Here is a 15,001-nt window from a genome sequence, read left to right on the forward strand (position 1 = left end):
TCTGAAGCCTGCCTGGTGCACTCGCCAATCCTGCTTTCTGTAGTGTGCTGTGTGATTGCTAAATTAGTGCACAATGCATTTATAATATTTATAGGACCAACATTTAGTTAAATAACCTTTATGTAAGATTTATGTTGATTTTTTATTTCTCATTTAATGGCAAATTATGAATAGCATGTTTCATAAAGATAATTCTCCATTTAAATTCATCAGTCCATTAAATATTAAAATTATGTTTCTGATGCAATTGAGAACAAATTTGTCCAGCTTCAGTGATTATTTGCACTCATAAAAATTAGGCTTGATTAATAAAATTTAAATGCTTGATTAAGTTGACATTTTCATGTTCCATTCTGATTTATTAAAATTGCCCATCTCCAGGCATGGTGTGCTGGCAGAGGAATTCCTTCCCCTGCCTCTACTGGACCCGTCTTTCCTGAGGCTCTTATAAAAGGGGATTTTGTGGACTTCATGGTTGTTCCAGTGAAAAGTTCGTGTTAACTTGTGGTGCTGCTTGCTTTGTCTATGCATAGTGCAGGTTTACAGTATAGTAATCAGCAAAAGTCGCCCTGGTATCTCTGAGTGTGAACTAAAAATGCCACATATCTATAGCACTCTATGAGGATAAACTAAAAATGACATCATTCATAGCACTCTATGAGAATCCATCTATGAGAATCCATCTTCAGGACGTTTTAATCTGTCAATGACTTCCTTTGCTCAAATTTTATTATATGCTATAATTTTTACCACTTGATGGTTTTTATTGGTATTAGTATATACTTCTTTATTTTGAAGCGCTCCAGCCTGATTGTGCACACAGGCAGTCTTACTATGACATTACCTATACTTTTGAAACTAAAAATGATTAATGGCTGTGAAGAAAAAAATCAATTTTTAAAGAAGGTCTTACTGCCGTGCCCAGTGACAACATTCTTCTCAGCAGAACTTAGAAGACAACATTTCAAGAGGTTGCTGTCTAATGTAACATGTCAGCCATCCTTGGTACTCACAATGGCTTACCCTGTTACCTGCAGGGTGAGGTGACTAGCGGTCACTTACTGAGCATTTACTATGTGCTTGGCACATTGTGTAGGTCATTAATCCCTGGAAGACTCCAACAATGTAGCTATTGTCCTCATTGCCCTGGAGAGAGAATTAAGGTGTAGAACAACGAATACATTTGTGTAGCTGACAGGTAGAAAGTTTGGAATTTAATCCCTGGATTTGTTAGTTTGTTTGGCCATTGACAATTGTAATGACAAATTATGCTGTATTAGTCTTCTCAACAAAGCAACAGTAGCAGAAGACTTGGTTATTTTTGGAGTGATAATGTGTAATTGCTATTTTCCTTTTCCTACACAATTAAATATATTCAATAACAACTGACTGATAATGCCTTTCAAAGTCTAATTTCAGTTTGGTCGTTACCATACTATTCGAATTCCCCATATGAAGGGTAGAGAAACTTACAAGCTGTGTTATTGACAAATATACCTCATGCAACATTTAACAAATAAACACAGGATTCAGTGTAATTAGATCCCTAGTAATATTGCTGATTCATTAGCATCTTCTATAAGCTGACAGACATATCATTTATTTTTCATGTTACTTTTTTAATGTAGGTATTTAAGTTCTTGGTACCTTCCTGAATCAGAGGCAATAAACACCTACCAGGATATTCAGTTGTTAAGGCATTTGCTGTACAAGCACGAGGTCCTGAGTTCAGATACCTGCCGCCCCACAGCATGTACAAGCTGAGTGTGATCGTGCACATGTGCATCCCTAGTGTGGCAGCTGGGAGGCAGGCATTGTGGGGAGCAGAGATAAGGTGGATCCCTTATCATTGGCTCATTGGTGAGTCCATGAGCTTCAGGTACTGGGAGAGACCAGAAACCGTGTCTCCAAAAATAAAAGCAGAGAGCAACCTTTGTCTGTGCCCACTCCCATACACATATACATTTGGCCACAAACATGCACATGAGCACATATATAGCTGTAATAACATTGCATATACCACAGTCAGCCACACATATAACCTACCAACAGAGTGCCCACCCACATACATGAAATCTTCCGCCAAGACCACCCATCCTGCAGGCTATGAGGACTGGGATGAAGAATGAGCTCGCGACAGGGCACGGATGAGTGGGCGGTCTCCATCTCATCTCCTTTATCACCGTATTCTGATGGTTTGGTGTCTAGGAAAAGGAAGAGGTGAGACCACCTGGAAAGTATGAGAGCAGTCAATAGAAGTAGGGAATCCTTCCTGAGACCCGAGAACTGGTTGGCACCCTTTCGTTTATTTTTGCCTGGCCTCTCATCCCTCAATTAAAAAAGGCAGAACCAGGGAAACAGGCTGTTTGAAGCACGGATATTTTTTTAAAAATCGACTTACACGAGAAAAAACCCTTGAGTGAAACAACCTGACGAACCATCAAAGTGGTGCATGCTTTGGTCCCACGAGAGGTTTTGAGGGGAGTTAAGGGACTTGGTGCTCCAGTGCCTGTCTAGGACTCCAGTCCTTTCCATAAAGCTTTCATAAATCATAAATCATAAACCAAGCAATGCTTTCAGATTTCCTCCATGGGCCAAGACACTTTAATTGGTGCAAACAATGCTGGGTTTCAAGAAGAGCTCATTCTCTGTAAGTATCAGGCACCTCCGCCTTATTATGATCCTCAGAACTGGAGCAGCCCGGAAGAGTTCAGGTGCGGGGGTGGGGGGGGCACTAAAGTGTGAGACCAACTATATCTTTTCAGACAACTGCCACTAACTTTAAACTCCCAAATCTCTTCCGAATCTGGTAGTCTTAAAGAGAGACCTGAGCTTCCAGCGAGGAGATGAGATCTTCAAAGATTGCCTTTTAAAAATAGGAGTGTTGCCTCACCATTGTTTTCTGTGTGAACGAACATGTCACGTACAGGTAACACTCATCTTCCACCATGTTATGGTTTTATCTTTTCAATTTTAAGTTTAGCTGCCATCTGAGAATAAAGTAAAGGGCAGGCTTCAAGAAGAGAAAGTATTAAAGGTAAATACGGTGTCAATAAGATAAAAAGGTCAGGTTCAGGGGTGGGGCGGAAACTGCAGATCCACAGACATCCACGTCCAATTTCCTTACACACGCAGCGCACACATAGTCATTATGGGGTATCTTTTAACACTCCGCTTATTGCACACAAACACACCTAAGGTATCCAAGTGTTTGATTTGGTTGGTTGCTCATCCAATATGTCACAAACTGATCCAGGAAAAAGACACAATTTACTGTATAAATTTATACAACTCTTGACTGTGAAATAAAAGTAAAGTATTTGCTTATTTATCAAACATTTTTATTTTGGCACAAGGTTTGACTATGAACTGCAGGCTGTCCCAGAACTCACCAATCCACCTCAGCCTCCTGGGAGTTAGGATTATAGAATGAGGCACAATTCTGAAATCACCAAGTGTTTTTTGAGCAACTATCATGCTACAGTGTCTCAGAGATCTTCCTCTGTGCTAGAATTAAATGTAACCATCACAGCGTGGTAAGAGAGACTCATAATGAACCAATGATTACAAATAGTGAACTGTTGCTTTTTCTCCTTATTTTTCTCTCTAATTTGGTCTTGAGGTTTCTAAGAGTAGCCACAAGGCATGATACTTATTATTAGAGGAGATCTCCTGGGGGAAGACATGCAGGCACATAAATGACTAATGTATGGGAGGCTCATGTGTCAGCAGGTAGACACAATGATAGGGTGAAATAAAATTAATAAAACAAAAGAAATTTCTATATAAGTTTTCAGGGACAGTAGGAGGACCAGGGTGAGATGAAGGGACACACAAAGAGGAGCACTCAGTCAGAAGGTGGGACATATGAAATGAAGATAGGACATGTGTGATTATGTGTTCATTAGGAAATTATTACTGGATTAATTCAAAGAAACCACAGGCAAAGGCTGGAACTTGTTGATTTGATTCTGGTGTTAACTAATTTGTTTTATTACGGTGGGCAGTTCTGGGATGTGTTGGGCTCAGAGTCTACCAAAATGAGGAGCAATAGGGTTATATTGCAAACAACCTTGGGAAGTGTGATAATTTGAATGTAATTGGCCCCAATAACTTTAGAGGAAGTGACACAATTAGGAAGTGTGGCTTTGCTAGAGTGGGTATGGCCTTGTTGGAGGAAGTGTGTCATTGTGGGGGTGAGCTTCGAGGTTTCCTATGCTCAGGATACCACCCAGTATCTCAGTTGACTTCCTGTTGCCTGCAAGATATTGGATTCTCAGCTACTCCTCCAGCACCAGGTCTGCCTTCATGTCAGCATGCTCCCCATCCCGATGATAATGGACCTCTGAAATTGTAAGTGAACCCCCTCAATTAAATGCTTTCCTTATAAGAGTTGCCATGGTCGTGGTGTCTTTTCACAGAAATAAAAACTCTGACTAAGACAGGAAGATACATTTTGACTAGACAAAGATGACCTGGGACTACTAAGTTTCAAATAACATGGTTTAGGTCAAAAGCAGGTGGTCTGGCAGCAAATGTATCAAATGAATTTATGACAGAGAGATAAGACTAGCTGTCTCTCTCACTCTCTCTGTAGCAGCTGAGGTGGGAGGGAGAGAGGGAAACAACAAGAGGTCATCAGGTATTCTCCTGGAGAAAGGGAAGGTGCTGCTCACCCGGACATATAATAGGCCTTTAGAAGGTGAAAATTATATTAAATACAAAAGATCTTCAAGATGAATGTATTTTGATCCAGAGGTCCTTTGATGGCTTTACCAGAAGATAATGCCCAATTATACACTCAGGGTTTTCCTTACAGGATTAAAATGGAAACAAACAAACAAACAAAAGCAAAAAAAAAATGAAGCAAATACTTTTTAAAAAGTGTTTAATAAGAAAAATATAGACTTTTTATAACAAAAACTATGTAGACATTAAAAATCATGTGCTTGTTAGAAGGTTTTCTTGCAATAGAAAGGATGATTCTAGCTATGCTATAGAAACCTAAGTGTTGGTGAGTTAACAGATAATATACACTTAAAAATATGTAGAATGAACAATAAAAGTTCATATAAGTAAATATATTTTAAAGAAAAGAATCGAAAGTATATGGAGTACAAGGAAATGTGGGGAACTAGAGACATGTACTTCTCATGCTCTTGGTACTGCTCTCCAGAGGCCATTGACCCATCACCCCTTCAAGTTCTTTAACTCTTCGAACACCCCTTGGTGTCGGCAGCTCCAGCCTTACTGTTGAGCTGCTACACACACAGTTGAGAAGGAGCCCCAGAGCAAAGGCCCTGGCTTGTGTGACAAGATGTCAGTTGTCCTCCGTGTTTCGGTCTGTGTCATGCCCTTCGGCTGCAAGCTACGGTGCATTCTCTTAGACATGTGTGGCAATGAGTCCGTGTTCCAACCAGTCTACATGTCAGTGCCCGGGGTCTACACGGCTCCCAGGTCTCCGTGGGGCTGGCACCATGTTCATGTGTGACCAGCATTGCACATCTGTTCCACACAGAGCACCCACCCAAGTGCACCAGCTCTGCTGAAATTGTGTCTTATTTTAGTTCGGTTTCCTCGCCTGCCCAAAGGAGAAAGCACCTTTCTCGCTTCCTGCCTTTTGTTGATTCTTTAAAAGAGAGAGGGGGAGGTGCACATTCCAGGGCCACCTATAAAGGCCAAGAACAACCTTTTTTGAGGCAGGGTTTTTTTACTCCTCATTGTGCACAGCAGGCTAGTCAGCCTGGGGATTCTCTCATCCCCTGGCCCATCTCACTGTGAGATCCTTGCAACCACTGTGAGATGTTCACACTGGGTTTTCCACAGATTCTGAGGATTCAAAGTCAGGGACTCGTGGTTGCACAAGAGATGCTCTGCTCCCGAGCCACAGCCTCAGCCCTTCTTCCTGCCTTCCCATATGTTGCACACCCAACAACAATAACAAAACCCAAACAAACAATCATGCCAGAATAAAGAAAAAAAAAGCCTGAAGTTACGGCTCTCATGAGGAGACTTCCAAGCCATCCCTGATGACTTAGGGAACCCCAATACAGAACAACTGTCACAATCTGATTTTTATTTCAGGATGATATCCTTCTTCCTGGTCTTCAAATAAAAATTGCCAGATACTTATGGGGCATTCTGACAAATCAGAATTTTATTAGAAGCCTTATTGTTGCCTGAGATTCTGATTTGATCAGTTATCTGTGATTTTTAAAGACTTATTTGTGTATGTGTTTGCCTATTGAGTTTATGTTCAACATGCAATGTTGAATGTAAGAGCCCAAAGAGGCCAGAAAAGGGTGTAGGTCGCTATGAATCATAGCCGCTAGCAGTTGTGCCTGAATCCTGGTTCCCTGCAGAAAAGTGTGTGCTCTTTATCCATCCAGCTGTCTCTCCGGCTCAGGTCATTGGTGTTTTTATTTGCTAAAGGTGTCATTCATAACTCTGGGATCAATCCTTTGGGCTTCAGGGTTAGAGTGCTACAAAAATCTGGGGAAGGGAAATGTACCATGGTGATGACGGTAACAGTGGAGGGCTGAGGGGAGAGACAGAGGTGTCAGGTGCGAATCCACGTGATAAAGTACCACTCTACACTGTGAGTGATTAGCCACTGAGACTAAGCGCTCAGTGGACAGTGGACATCTCTAAAAGATTACAGGTATGTGTGTGTGTGTGTGTGTGTGTGCACGTGTGTACTTTTCTAGGGCATCTAAATAGTTGTAACCACCACCTTATGCTAGGGATTGCTTTGGGAACTAAAGGTCTGATTCTTTTCATGGTCCTCCTCAGATTTTTGCAAGCTGGTAACCTCAGAAAAAGTTGAGAAAATTGCTGTTGAAATAAGCACAAAGGGAGAAAAAGAGCGATCATCCATTTTTAGATGTGTTCAGAGACTGTATGACTCAGAGCCGCTGCTGTTAAGAGCACTGAAGATGTGGTCTTTTTTGGTACCAAGAGGCAAACACAGGAGACTTGTGCTCTATGTCACTTTCAGTGAATGATAAAACTCACGGACGTAGAACCTAGAAGTTCATACAAAGCGCTTCTGCCATGGTCCCCCTCTCAGCTCGGCTGTTGCCAGCCCTTTAGGCCCTCTTAGACTCACTTATTCACTATTACGCGAATTCTAGTATTACACTAAGGGCTTCCTTCTAGACAGGAGCATTTAACTGATTGAGACTCAGGACAGACACCATATGCTTCTGTGGTGACCAATCCAAATTTTCCAATGGCATTTCTTCCCTTCTAAGCTTTGTTTCTAGAAGTAAGTATTCTGGGCTTACATGGATCAGACCCAACAAGAAAAACAAACTCAGTGCTACTGTAGAAGGGAGAAGAAGGACTAACGCGTTGTCATCGGGAGGAACTAACTGAGCATCCCAGTATTCACTCTTGTTTTAACCAGGCAGACTTTGTCTCCATTTGTGTCATAGTCATCCCGTGAGTCAGAGTGATTTCATTGATCTGCCTCACTCTTCAGTCTTTTTCATGCCACCATTGATTAGCAACCGAGACTGCTGTGTAGGAGGCATATCATGACAGTGGAGATGAATGTTCTTTTAAGGTATAATTAAAAAATCCTGCTTGAAGAATGTTTGTATGCCAAAAATTTCCAAGACTTTCCTCACAACTGTAGAGGATATTCAGCTTTGTCTTACTCCTCCCATGCTTGCCTGGGGAGTGGAAAGTCACTCCACAGGCCACGAACACTTCCAGAATGGATGGCAGCACCTGGACTGGAGCAGATGTCTGGTGTCGTTCCTTGGAAAGTCACTGAGAAGCCTGTGAGAAGGAGTCTGGGGCGTCTTGGGTTCTGTGGAATTCCCTGGATACCCAAAGATTCCCCAGGAAAGATAAGCCCAAGAGCACAATATGAAAACCAGCTCAAGGCTTCAGAAAACAGTTGACTTGGTTTCACTTCACGTGGACTGTGCTGTGGAGATCATTGTTTATGTGGCATTTCAATTTTCTCATTTATAAATTAGAAATAAAGGCATTTAGAACAATTTCCTTGATATAACTGTTGTAAAGAATGAAAAGAAGTGATGTCTCCAGAAGACTGAGCAGGATGACTGAGGCATGGAAATTTCTCAATGAATCTCTGCTCCGTTTCTCTGGGTTAACAGTCAGATGTGGGGACGATGTCAATGAATCTCTGCTCCCTTTCTCTGGGTAAACAGTCAGATGTGGGGACGACGTCAATGAATGTCTGTCAAGGTGTATGCTTGAGGGTAGAGTTAGTGCTACTGTCCTTGCTGTAACTCATGGGATAAATCTGCCCAGGAAAAAGTGGGATATACCAAAATAGAGCTGAATAAAAAAGCATGACTGTGGTTAAGAACACACATGGTGTGTGCCTTTGTGTAAGTTATTTAGCTGTTTCCCTGTGGGTAAAGTAGACATTATGATATCACAGAGCATGCAGTAGACCTCTGATTCCATGGTCCACTCATTCCCTTCATTTTCTGAGGTCTGGTCCCTTTTCCTAAGGGTGAGTTCCTGCAACTCAGTTTATTCCACAGAGATATTTTTCCTTAATTGTTCCATATGAAAGTACGGGATTGGAGAATTTAGGAGGACCCAACCCAATCAGCTTGTTCTCCAGAGAGATGACTCAGTACGACAATGCCTATAAAGTGTTTCGCATAGCCCTCGAGATGCAAACAAGAGCTCAGTAATTTTAAAATCCCAAATAAAGAGTATTGCTGGTCTCAGCTCTTCAACTGATGACAGTTTTGTGGGTAGTGCCTATAATTTGGATAGGTGGTACCAGTCCAATAGGCAGTGAAGGAGGAATTTTCCTGACGGCTCAAACTGAGAAAGGTTGGCATTTCTATATTTTTATCCTTTCATGCCAGGGACATTCCTGAAAGACACACATGTTAAACAGGCTCCTCTGGAAAAGCGAACAATTCTTGTACTGCTAATTTTCACATCACGTTCCTAGACTAACTGGACTCAGACCCAGCATTTCTTATTTTTCACAATTCTGACTGGGAAATATGGAAGGATGCCATTTCTAACACACTTCTTCCCGTGGTCACCTGCAGAAATAGCTGTCTGCTCATCCTGCCCTTAACAGGGTCTGCCTATTAAATGTATCTCTATGTACTGGCCAAGCATCATAGTGTCTCCTTCTTCTGTTTAAACTAGAAGCACTAGTTGGAAAAGAGAGGGGAGGGCTTAGTCCTGATGGTTCTTGGGCTGGAAAGCTTAATAAATAACAAACACACGAGGAAGCCCTTTCCTGGTTGGGTATTAATTTCAACTCTCAGTCACTATGTTGAAGACAGAATTTTCACCCATCTATGTACTTAGTGTGCTATGAAATTATGCTAACTTTTGTCTCTTTTCTGTGTAGATCTAAAAGTCATTTTGATTTGTTTTTACTTTAGTGTTCATCCCAATGAAATTTTCTAATGTTTCCCCTCATGGCAGAAACACCCCCACCTCTCTCCCTCTTCCCACTACTTCTTCAGGAAGTTTACTGGTTTGAGGTCAGTCAACAGTGTGACTAATTCACCCCAGAGGTCCTGAGTGCTTTGTATACATGCTGAAAGCCTCAGCAAGGTTTTGAAGATACTCAGACACACATGCACACGCACACACACACACACACACACACACACACACTCACATACACAGACACAAAACTTGTCACCAACAAAGTATAATTCGGGTTTTCTTTCAAAAGGAGAAAGCAGTTAAAACGCACAGCTGGCTATGCCAGAAAACACAGAATTAGACATACTGGATTTAAGAGTTATGTAAGGTCTCAACTGAGCCAGTGAATGAGAAGTTGAAAGAAATGTTGAGATTGCTCCTCTAGTCCCTGGGAAGAGCAGAATATGTGGATATATGTGCTTTGGGCAAATAAAAGGCAATTACTGGGCGTTATGGAGTACAGTTGACATTTCAAGTGGCTTAAGCTATAGAACGCCTGACAGGGGCTGTGCTGGGAGATAAAACGTTGTCCAGGCTCAAAGAGAAAGACTGTAGGGACAGACATGCTGGAAAGGAAGCCTGGAAAGGGTCTGCTTCACTGTCGTATTTTGTAAGAGTCAAAGGGCAGTTTGAAACGTATATTATGCAGTTTAAATTACATGTTATGTAATTGTTCTATAAACTTATAAAAGTTTCAGATAATTTTAAATACCAAAGATAAATTATATATTACAAATTTCCACCTAGCAGTGAACTTTCCACACAAGGCAGGCATGTTCTAGAAAAAATAATGGATTTTACAGTTTAAGAATTTTTTTTTATTAAGAATTCTCAAACCAATGCCTAACTCTTCAAGATAAATCCCATAGGACTTAGAAACTAAACTAAATTACTACTTTTCTTATTTGCAAATAATCTTGTTTGCAAATATGTCTCAAGATAGCTGACTGAAAAGTAGATATTCTTCTCTTTCAGCATCTCCCCGAGATAAATAGGACAAAAAAGTAATTGTCGGAGACAGCTCTACCTTCTTAAAGAAAAATTCTGGATTAATTGAAGAAAAAATTACCTATTAGTCCCCAAGACATCAATTTTTACAGCAGTTTGGCCTGTCCCTTAGCATGCAATTTAACTATATATCCTTAGCAATAAAAATAACTTCTTGTCTATTGCTACTGCTTAACCATTAAAACCTCGATTAGCAATCTTGTATTTATTTCGCTTGATAGAGTTTACAATATAAAATGTTTTAGGGCTTAGGAAGATGGCTCAGGTGGTAAGAACATTTGCTCTGTAACATGGGGACCTAATTCTAAATCTCCAGTACCTCAGGGCACAGCTGGGTGTGCCTGGGACCCCACAGAGACAGGTGGATGCAAAGGGCTCCCCTCTTTCAGAAACTCTAGCCTGGAATCCCCTGGAGATAGGTGAATGCTGAGGGCTCCCCCTTCCAGAAACTAGCCTACAACCCCATGGAGACAGGTGGATGTTGAGGGGTCCCCCTTCCAGAAACTCTAGCCTACAACCCCATGGAGACAGGTGGATGTTGAGGGCTCCCCCTTTCAGAAACTCTAGCCTGGAACCCCATGGAGACAGGTGGATGCTAAGGGCTCCCCCTTCCAGAAACTCTAGGTTAAATGGTGAGCTTCTGATTTAGTGATGGACCATGTCTCAAGGCAATAGGCATGAGTAATAGAGCAAGACACCTGGCACTCTCCTCTGGCCCCCAGACACACAGGCACAGGGTCTATATCTGCATAGCCAACATGCGTGCAACATGCAAACAATGGGAACACTTCTAATCTATAAAATATATGCTAAAACAGCCATAAATGCAAAGAATAGCAGAGAATCTGTTTCTTTAAACTTAGTCTAATCTTGTAAGAGAGATGTTGTAAGACACGTTGGAAGGTAAACAACTCTATCATGTATTTGATGGTTGTATATTAGTATTTATCATTTACTTTAACAATAAGAAAATTATTTTGAGGAACTATAATTTGTTTATGTTGCCATTTCAAATATAAATTATTTCAAAGAAACTTTTTTGCTTGTTTGTTTTGCCACAGGTAAGTCAGTGAGTGCATTTGATATCCACTATTGCAATGAAGTGTTATATAATATTGTAGTAATTTGAATTGATAATCAAATAATTCTGTTTTTGTGAACATACATAGTAATGGCAAATATTTGTGATTGATGCTATGTCATAAATAACTAAAAATATTCCTGACTATAAATCAAATGGAGTCTATAAAACACTCACCCGAAGAGTATATTCTCATCTACTTTTTAGTTCTTTTCAACAGTTTCCCATCAGGTCACACAATTACACATGTTGACCTTGGAGAAGATGCTGTATCCCTTCAGTCACATGTGGAATAATCTCTGGTATGTTCGCTAGGACTACCGTGACTGAAACAACACAGGAGGGGCAGGCCTGACCCATGGACAAAGCACAAGGCCCTTGTCAGCTGAGCTCCAGCTCCTTGCCTCATATGTTCTAAGAACTTTCCCAAATGTCCAAGGGAGTACAGATTTAGCTTAACATTCCCTGGATGAAGTCAGAAGTCCTCTCCCTTGCATCAGTATATAACATACTTGACTCATAAACACGTAGTTATTGTTAGTGAAGAGTCATTAATTTAAGGCACTTCAATAGACTTTGCAGACTAAGAACCATCAACTCTTTCTCCAATGACCATTTACAAAGAGAACTGTTGTAAGTAGAATACAGTAACTTGGTCTGATCATTAACAAGTCTGTGTGTGACCTTATCTCTTAGGACAGGATTCAACATGAGGTAAAATGATCAGGAGATGAAAAGAAACAAGGGTTTGGAGTAATAGCCGTTAATGATTTTAAATCATAGCTCAGTTTGTATACTTCCCAATTTAGTTTCTACCAAATTGAGTCATTCCAGAAGCAGGCGGATACTTCATATTGTGTTAAGTGCCATTTAGGTTTGAGCTTACAAAACTTTCCTCTGGTTTATAAGACTAAATTCAATGTCATCTCATCAGAGGGACAAGGAATAATAAAACACACAAAGAATGAAGAGACTTACTGTATCACGTTGCCTGTTATCTTTCCCTGATATTATTAGGAAGTAGTTCCAGGTCAGCAGTGACAATAACAACAGTGGTATCATGTAGAGCTCAAAGTTCCAGACGACAAAGAGGAAGAGCTGGTGGAGAGAAAAAAAGAGAAAAAGACACAAGTCAACTCTGCACTTACTTAGGTGGACTGTCATGCACACCCTTCTCCTCAAGATCCATAGACCTGCATGCTGCAGAACAGAAAGTTTGGTCTGGAAAGCAAAGCTCTAAGAACTTAGTAAACATTTTGCTAAAAGCACAATTGATCCTAGAAAATCACGGAGAAAATTTTTGCTTTATTTAATTTCTGTAAAGGAAAACTTGATATCATTATTTTATCAACACAATTTTAATTCCCCCTCCAGTGAAATTAACCAAGTTTTTTTTTGTTATTGTTGTTTTATTTTGTTTTTTCAGTTTAATGAAAGCTACAGTGTTGTCAGAATAGTTTGGTCTGTTTGTTTGTCTGCCTTAATCATAAAGAATGAATCACCACTTAACATCAGAGACATTCTTTTCACAAATCTCACTTGGATAACACAAAAATATTTGTATAATGCATAATAGGCAAGTGAAAATACCATGTCTGTACCACAGAACCCCAAAAACCTCATATTATGAACAAACAAACAAACAGAAAATGCTGATTCCAACAAGTGTTAAAAGAAGTTGACTTCCCATTTGGTATCACACAGAAAGGGAGATGTTTGCAAATGAATGTGAGTGAATGCTTTCAAGCTATTTCATCAATCAAAATTTTAACGTGCCTGCTTGTATTAGTTTTAATGCTACCCATTTGAATAAACTCTTTTTAATTGCAAGACAAATGTCAGAATAAGAACTTAGGGTTGCTGGGGGACAATTGTCTATATTTTGTCAATTATATTTTAAATAAATGCTATTGGTCAGTAGCCAGGCAGGAAGTATAGGCAGGACAACTAAACAGGAAGTAGAGGTGGGTCAATGAGAACAGGGGAATTCTGGGGAGAAGGAAGTTCCTTCTGCAGTCCTAGCGCAGCCATAGGAGAAGCAAGATGTGACTGTCTTGCTGGAAAAGGTACCAAGACATAGACTAACATAGACAAGAATAACAGGTTAATGTAAGTTATAAGAGTTAATAAGAAGCCTGAGGTAATGGGCCAATCAGTTTATAATTAATGTAGACCTCTGTGTGATTTCTTTGGGACTTAATTATTATGGGAACTTGGTAGACAGAAACCCCGACAACATGCGGTGACAGAGGAAATCATTCTATGCACATTTACATTGGAAAAGAGTGGGATTGGAGCAATAAGCCATGACTCTCACCTCTTCACCAAAGTACTCCTGAGCAGATCATCTACATTCTCTGGCTCTGCAGCTCTTTCTATCAGTCTACTGTCGCCTTAAATCTGGTGGGATTAAGAGCAGAATTCCTTTCTGATCTCAATGCTAAGGAACTCTGGAACCTTTCTGTAACTTTCATATCATGTATTTTAATTTTAATTTCTTCCTCTGTAAAATGAGGACAACAAGTTTTGAGAATTACACAATTACCACAGTGCTCAGGATGAGGGCAAAAGCACAGAGCTGTGTCCATGCAAGTGATGCTCAGAAAGTTTGCTAAGTTTTGACTGGAAGTCAAAATAGCATCTGCCTACTAAGATTTAGTTGAGCAGTAGCATAAGTTGGAATTTCAGTCAACTCTGCTTACTAAGATTTAGTTGAGCAGTAGCATAAGTGGGAATTTCAGTCAACTGCTCAGGGTAGCACAAGTCTTGCATTTCATAGACCTAGAGAGTACGGGAAAGGGTCATAAAGACATGAATGTGAACAACAGTGCTACCTGAAGCCTTCCTAGTAAATACAAGTGTCCAGGGCCTGGGCCTATCCAAATGACAGAGAGATCTTCCATATGTGATCCACAGAACTTGGGATCTGGGCCTTGAGCAGTGTTTTTCCTCTGTTTCCCTAGCTGAAGAGTTCTATCGACACAATCACAGTCAATACCGATGTTCTAAAATCTCAGATGACTTCATGGTATAACTGTACCACTTCAGTGAATGACTCCAAGGAAAGAGTGTCTTCTGGAAACACCAGGTCCGCATGCACAAGACAGATGTAAGCACAAGCTAGACCAAACCTCAGCAATGTAAGTGGGCTGGGTATGAAATCCCACCCCTCGCTGTGGAGTGTTGGCAACTGTTAGCTGCTGGGAAAGGGAGAAACAGGCCAGTTCTTTCTAAAATTGCACCTCCTGGTAAGTCAGCCACTGTCCACTGGGAAGCAGAAACTAGTCTTGAAGGTTTTTCAGAATGCAAAGTTGGGCAGATGGAGCTCGGAAGAGCTGTGGGAGAGAGGGTAAATATGATCCAAACACACTGTAGGATACCCTCAGAAAACTGTTAAAAATTAAAAATATGCTTAAAATAGTCTGAGAAGTGTGTATTTCATTAGATTTTTGATATTCATAACTC

The 15,001-nt window shown here is 40.6% G+C and overlaps 1 protein-coding gene across 5 annotated transcripts in view; it reads right to left on the reverse strand.

Annotated features, from left to right (window-relative positions):
• Mctp1 (multiple C2 and transmembrane domain containing 1) overlaps positions 1–15,001 on the reverse strand; it is a 569,227-nt gene that overhangs the window by 75,230 nt on the left and 478,996 nt on the right. For all 5 annotated transcript variants that reach the window (XM_075976418.1, XM_075976419.1, XM_075976420.1 and 2 more), the window contains one exon: positions 12,515–12,634. In XM_075976418.1, coding sequence (XP_075832533.1) covers positions 12,515–12,634 — 120 coding nt within the window. The remainder of the gene's footprint in view (positions 1–12,514; positions 12,635–15,001) is intronic.

This window comes from Microtus pennsylvanicus, chromosome 6 (genome assembly GCF_037038515.1).
Source record: "Microtus pennsylvanicus isolate mMicPen1 chromosome 6, mMicPen1.hap1, whole genome shotgun sequence".
In the NCBI taxonomy this organism is placed as follows: domain Eukaryota; kingdom Metazoa; phylum Chordata; class Mammalia; order Rodentia; family Cricetidae; genus Microtus; species Microtus pennsylvanicus.